The sequence below is a fragment of the Portunus trituberculatus genome, chromosome 23, assembly GCF_017591435.1.
Source record: "Portunus trituberculatus isolate SZX2019 chromosome 23, ASM1759143v1, whole genome shotgun sequence".
In the NCBI taxonomy this organism is placed as follows: Eukaryota; Metazoa; Arthropoda; class Malacostraca; order Decapoda; family Portunidae; genus Portunus; species Portunus trituberculatus.
In genome coordinates this window covers 12,093,841-12,100,819 of record NC_059277.1, presented here as the reverse complement: position 1 = coordinate 12,100,819, position 6,979 = coordinate 12,093,841, and the positions used below count along the sequence as shown (strand labels likewise).

Sequence of the window (6,979 nt, the reverse complement as noted above, 5' to 3'; positions counted from 1 at the left end):
TTTAGCGAGAAAGAAAGGAAGGAAGGAAGGAAGGAAGGAAGAAAGGAAGGTTGGTGTGTGTGTGTGTGTGTGTGTGTGTGTGTGTGTGTGTGTGTGTGTTTAGTCCTAAATATTTACTGCGTTGAAAGGACAGAGGATTTCATTTTATAATTGACGGAGCATATATTTTTTTTCAATTGGGTTTAGCAAGGAAAAGAAAGAAGGAGGGATCATATTAATTCTCTCTCTCTCTCTCTCTCTCTCTCTCTCTCTCTCTCTCTCTCTCTCTCTCTCTCTCTCTCTCTCTCTCTCTCTCTCTCCGTGTCTTAATTCCTTTCCCTTTTCTCTCTCACTCCTTCCCATTCACAATCTGCAAGGTACAGTTAGCCAAGGTTGTATTGTGCTCTCTCTCTCTCTCTCTCTCTCTCTCTCTCTCTCTCTCTCTCTCTCTCTCTCCACAGCAAGGCTCTTCAAAGGAGTGCATTGTGCCTGTCTCGTGGGGTTAAGGGTGATTCGAGAGAGAGAGAGAGAGAGAGAGAGAGAGAGAGAGAGAGAGAGAGAGAGAGAGAGAGAGAGTCAATGGGTCTTTAAAAGAAGTTGAGAAAGTATTAAGTGCATGAAATGAATATTGAAATGCATTTAGACCACTAATGAGGAAATGGTTGTGTGTGTGTGTGTGTGTGTGTGTGTGTGGTGAATGGAATGGTGAGAGTAGCGGTGCTCTGCGTCTGCGGCACCGGCGTCACCAAGGCCACCGGATGAGGACAAACAAAGGGGGACTCTTAAAGCAGAGACGGTACTAACACTCCACCCCGACCTCCACCCCCGCCCTCCCTATGTGTGTGTGTGTGTGTGTGAATTTCTGCTGCAGCTCATGTTCTTGTGAGTTGTCCAGGTGTTAATTGAAAGAGAACAAGATAATTACCTGCCTGTGTGTGTCTTGTTTACCTGTCAGCGGCCACACTAATCTCTGTTTTGATCCACAGGAATGCGTGGCCGAGCAGGAGGAGGAACAAGGTGTCTGGATCGCTGAGGCCAACAGGACGCCACGCCTCCCCTCCCTGGGCCTGCCGCTGCTGCTGCCCCCGGCGTAACACAGGAGTGCTGTGTGGTGGAAAACTAACCCAGCGTGCGTCCACAACACTCTAAAATCGCAGCGCATTCCACGTTACCTGAAGCAACTCGTGTCGTCTGGCGGTGGTGGGCGAGGCCCGCGGGGACCTCGTGGGGGAAAGGCGGGCCGCGGGCTGGGCAGGAAGACGGCCGGGTGGGTTCAGTCAGTAGAGCTCTGGGCGGCGTTGGGTGTGGACGTGCTGGCGGCGCTCAGTGACTGCCCAGTGATTGGCTGTGTAGGATGAAAGGAGTTTGTCTTTGTTGAGAGAAACTTGACAGTCCGCAGTGATGGCGCGTCGCGTGGCACTGTTGGCAGTGGTGTGCCTGGCGGGCTTGTCGGCCGCCGTGCAGTACTCTGACTTGGAAGCGATGAATGTGACGTGCGCGCCTAAGGACACTTGTCACTTCGGCAAAGGGCCTCGCCTCGGGGACTCCACAAACTGGAAAAGCAGGAACTGTTTCTGTGACGACCTGTGCGCGGATTACGGCGACTGTTGCCTGGACGCGAACGCTTATGACCCCGAGGTGCAGGTGACGGCCGTCAACAACCACCAGTGCGTGCACCTCAGGCACTTCGGGGATATTTACATGAAGGGCACGTGCATGGATGACTGGCAGGACCAGGACGTGGCCGACATGTGCGCCGCCAACTCTCCGGACTCCAACTCAGTGCGGCGGGACCCGCTGGCCTCCTTCCCCGCCACCAGCTACGACACCGCCATCACCTATGCCAACTACTTCTGCGCCGTGTGCAACAACGACTCCACCTCACTGGAGATCTGGAAGCCTCGCCTAGAGTGCCCGACGCTCGCCAGCTACCAATCCCGCTTCAGGAACCTGACCATGGCGTACGTGGCCCCGAGACTTGAGTTCAGGGAGAAGCACTGGGGCCTGCACGTGGAGGACGGCGGCTTTCCTGTCTTCCACACGTGCTACATGGACCCCGTGATGCCCGAGACGGTGGGCCACCTGGTGAGGCCCTGCAAGCACATGATCAGGACGTGTGCCGCCAACTGGACCAACACAGAGGTGGAGGACCAGTGCCACTCCTACACGGCGGTGATGTACGCCTTCGACCAGGCTTTCAGGAACGTACACTGCGCCTTGTGCAACCACGAGACGCTCGAATCCCTGGGCTGCCAGTACGGGGTGTTCACCAGGTTCTACTTGAGGGACGACTTCAATCCCGGCGCCTTCGCGTTGCTCTTCGACTACAGTGACAATGGCGGCAACGTGGTGGGTTCGGCGTGTGGGAACGGCGAGGTGTTCGACCCGTTCTTCAAGAAGTGCAGGAATGTGGTGTGTGGCAAGGCCGGACACCAGTACCGCTTCGGCCGCTGTGTGTACGCTGGCGAGGGGACCACGGCCGCCACCACCGCTCCTCCATCCAACACCACAGAGGAGGAAAACACCAGCCAGAAGGAGGAATATGTGGACGGAGGTAACTCCACCACTCCTGTGCCAGGAGGCGAAGAGGAAACCGCGACCTTCCCGCCCACTGCCTCCTCGCCCGCGGGGCCGGAGGTGGCCTCGCCCCCCCTCCTGACAAACAAGTCTCAATCTCTGTCCTGCGAGAGGTTCCTGCTGCCCGCTGACGAATACGCCATGTCTGACAACGGCACGGTGGTGGTGGAGAAGTACGGCAGGACGTACCTGCCGCACGAGTACGAGCGTCGCGAGGGCGGCATCCTGGTGTGCATCATCCAGCCCGAGGTGAGCAAGTTCTCGCGGCTCATGGGCTGGGTGACGCTGGCGGGCCTGGGTCTGTCCTGCGTGTGTCTGCTGCTGCACCTCGTCGCCTTCCTCCTCGTGCCGGACCTGAGGAACCTGTCCGGCAAGAACCTGGCGTCGCTGTGCCTGGTGCTGCTCGCCGCCTACGCCACCTTCATCCTCAGCGTGTTTGGGGAGCCTGGCAAGCGGGAGTGCTTCGTGCTGGCCGCCGCCATGTACTACTTCTTCCTGTCCTCCTTCTGCTGGATGAACGTGATGGCGCTGGACATCTGGCGCACGCTGCGTATGGCCACCTCGGAGCTGCGGGTCAGCTCGGGCAAGCAGTGGGTCAAGTTCTCTGTACTCACTGTACGGGTGGCTGGCGCCCGCCCTGGCCCTCGTGGTGCTGGTGACCCTGGACCTGGTGCGACCCGAGGGCATGCCGGAGGAGTACTATCCCTTCCTGGGGGAGCGGTGGTGCTGGTTCGGCCACCGCAAGGCGCTGCTGGTGTTCTTCGCGGCGCCGCTCATGGCCATCATGGTGGTGAACATCGCGCTGTTCATCCTGTCAGCGGTGATGATCGCCGAGACCACGCAGTCCACGGCCAAGATGACCTCCTGCTCGCCGCACCACCACCAGTTCAAGCTGTACATGCGCCTGGCGCTGCTCATGGGCGTGTCCTGGATCAGCGGCATCGTGGCGGGCTACCTGCAGATGGAGGCCATCTGGTACGTGTTCGTGCTGTTCAACACACTGCAGGGCGTGCTACTGTTCCTTGGCTTCACCTGCACCAGGAAGGTGTGGCACGTGGCGGGGGCAGGCTGCTGGCGGCGGGTATGCCTTGCTACCTCCCGCCCCTGGGTGTCGCGCAGCCCCTCCTCCAGCAGGCAGGGGCTGGAGTCCAGGGACTCACATGACTCCCAGCTGTCTGCACACTCCCACTCTTCCGTGACGCACCTCGCCTCACACTCACGCACCTCCGTGGATGCCTTCTGAGGCGCCGCCGCCACACCGCGGCCCTATATGTTCCTGTGGTGCCGCCCTGCACAGCTGCGTGCTGGATGGCATTACTTGTCCTATTAGTGATGCTGAGCAGGCACCATTGTCCAGGGAGGTGGTGAGCTGCGGGAACACCTGGACACGCCGCGCCTCAGGAGGGGCGAGGGGCGAGGGGCGAGGTGTGTGTTTGTGTGTGTGCGTGCGTGCGTGCGTGCGTGTGTGTGCCAGGCGTCACCTTATGCTAGTCGAGTGTGTTCTTCCTATACTTAAGTTAGTCTCCGCCTGTCAATACTTGGTCCTCTCAGTGACGAATCTTGGACTGTTGTGATGAATGTTGAAGTTTTCCCGAGTCAAGAACTTGCAACACTCCAGTGTGTGTGTGTGTGTGTGTGTGTGTGTGTGTGTGTGTGTGTTGCGTGACTCGCGTACCAAAGGGGTGTCTGTTCACAATTTTATGTACTCTGTATCATTAATTGCCTTTTTGGTGTTTTCCTCAATAAATGTCTTGGTAAATAATGAAACTTACGAATATTTAGTCTGGCGATGCTGTCACTGTCGCTGTCACTGTCACTGTCGCGGTCACTGTCACTGCGGTACACTGAAGAGTGAAGAGGGGCCGCGGTGGCTGCCTCGTCCTGCTTGGGTCAGTGTGTGGTGTGCGGCCAATTCACTGCATTATGGGTATTTTTCCTCATTATTATTCATATACATCAGATATCCTATTTTTTATTACAGTGTTCATCGGCCACTCATAGCCCACCAGACGGGCCAGTGTAGTCAGTATGTATATAGGAGTGTATATATTTTGTCATATACTTTTGTCACATTGAAAAATAAACATGATTGTAATAATGCTGCTTTCTCTTGCCTTGCCTTAACCCATTCAGTACGATGACGCATTTTCATATTCATTCTGCTTACTATTTGGTGATTTTATGCAACTTCTGAAACTTGTGTGAGGATTAAAACAGTGAAGACTCTGGCCATTAATCTTCTGACCTCCATAGACCCTTCCTAATGTCAATAAAATGGTCTTATCGTACACAAATCTATGGTATAAATGCGTCCCAGTACGAAAGGGGTTAAGCTCCACTTCTGAAATATTTTTCTTCCTCACCACGACTATTTTCAGAAGCCTCTCATATCATTAGCCGGTTTATCAAGACTGTTTCTCCTGTTAATAATATAGCAGTGTTAATCTTTCAGTGTTTCTCCTGTTAACAATATAGCAACCTTAATCTGTCAGTCTCGCTTGTTAATAATATAGCAATGGTAATCTGTCACTGGAAACGTACAGACACTATAAAACCCGTGTCACTTTTAGAATTAGTCAAAGTGTGGGGTAAAAAGGTTTCAGAAGATAATGTTTTGTTTTAAATTGGAATGTGGCTTGTGAAGTTGTGGGGATGGCGACGTCTGGCAGCGGGGACAGTCAACGCAATCTACTGGGTTGTGTTGCCGTGGCTGCCTGAAGTGTAACAATGCTGTAATGTGTCAAGGCGAAATGTGAAGATTAACAATTTCAGAAGCTTCTAAATAGTGTCTTCCTTTTTAAATACAGTTATTCTAATCCTCTAGGGAGTGACATTATTAGCTAAGAGATGAAATGAGTCGGAATATCGGTGAAGATTAAATGCAGTCTTACCAGAATGGGTGAAATCATTGCCTACATAACATTCGTATATAAATTAACACTGCACTAAAAGGTAAGCTCTCATCTCTACAAATACAATGGCAACATATTCACAAACCACTGACAAGGTAGAGAGGCAAGGCAATCACGTGTAGGAGAAATATGAGCAGTTCCACCACGGTAAGGAGGTGGCAAAACTCGGTCAGCTGAGGAGAATTGGAGAAAACGAGAGCCCAACAATAACACGTGGTTCATAACATTCCACAAAAACCACAAAATTTATCCAGTTTTCATTACATTTGTGACTTTCCCGTGGTGTGAGTGGAGAGAGGAACCTTTGAACTTCACGAGGACCTGGTATGGAGAGCGGGAGAGGCGGCGGCGAGGAGAGAGGAGGAAAAGAAGAGGAGGACGTGACAAGCTGACTGGCTGGCTGGGGGGCGAGGCAGGAAGTAAGGTAAGGTTCCCGTCGCTTGATTTTGCGTTGTTTTGCAGCCCAGAGGAAGCGCAGGCGTGTCTAGGGGCGGGGAGGGGAACACATAGGAACACAGGTGGAGGGCGTGAAGGCAGTATGGTTCCAAGATTGCGTGGGGAGGCGGGAAGAGGGAGGGGAGCAGGTGGCTGGCTGGCTGAATGACTGGCTGGCTGGCTGGTTGGGGGGCGGACGGAACCAGCGAGACTTGCGTGAGGTAATGTTGATCTCTCTCTCTCTCTCTCTCTCTCTCTCTCTCTCTCTCTCTCTCTCTCTCAAATTACCTCCATGCCTCTTCTTTCCTCTCCCTCCCTCCCTCCCTCATCCTGGTGTCTACTTCCCATGGCGAGGCGGAGACCACATCCCTTGGCGGTGGCGGTGGCGGTGTTGGCGGCGCAGAGAGAGAGGAAATTCTGTCACCACCACCACCACCACCACCACCTCCGCCGCCACCCTCCCGCTGTCACCACCACGCCCTTTCTTCGCCACCGTGAAGTAATTAGATGATAAATTGGGACGCTCTTTTTCCTTGTTGTGTTTAGAATACCCAGAATTTTGTCTTGTTGGGGATGTGACTTGAGTGACGAGCGTGTTTCTCTGGATCTGTAATTAGAGTAGGAGGAAAAATGGGTTTAATCTCTTTAGTACCACGACGCGTTCCCATATTCACTCTGCTTACTATTTGGTGATTTTATAAAGCTTCAGAAACTTATGTGGCGGTTGAAATAGTGAAAACACTGGCCATTAATCTTCTGACCTCCATAGACTCTTTCCTGATGTCAATAAATGGTCTAATCACATCCAAACCCAAGGTAAAAATGCGTCCCAGTACTGAAGGGGTTAACTCCTTGAATACTGGGACATATTTTTACCTTGAGATTTGTGTACGATTAGATCATTTTATTGCCATTTGGAAGGGTCTATGAAGGTCAGAAGATTAATGGTCACAGTCTTCACTATTTTAATCCGCCACATAAGTTTCTGAAGCAGTAAGCAGAATGAATATGGAAACACGTCACTGGATAGAGTTGCGAGGAGTGAAATTATCTTTAGTTTTGAGAAATGCAAGTTA

General features: G+C 52.9%; 1 protein-coding gene across 1 annotated transcript in view; it reads left to right on the top strand.

Moving 5' to 3' along the window:
• The window catches only part of LOC123507796, a 37,842-nt gene extending 33,188 nt beyond the window's left edge, over positions 1–4,654 (top strand). The window contains 2 exon segments of the mRNA XM_045261001.1: positions 966–3,158; positions 3,160–4,654. Of these exon segments, the coding sequence (XP_045116936.1) occupies positions 1,381–3,158; positions 3,160–3,799 (2,418 nt within the window). The 5' untranslated portion in view covers positions 966–1,380 and the 3' untranslated portion in view covers positions 3,800–4,654.
• Positions 4,655–6,979: the final 2,325 nt, after the last annotated feature.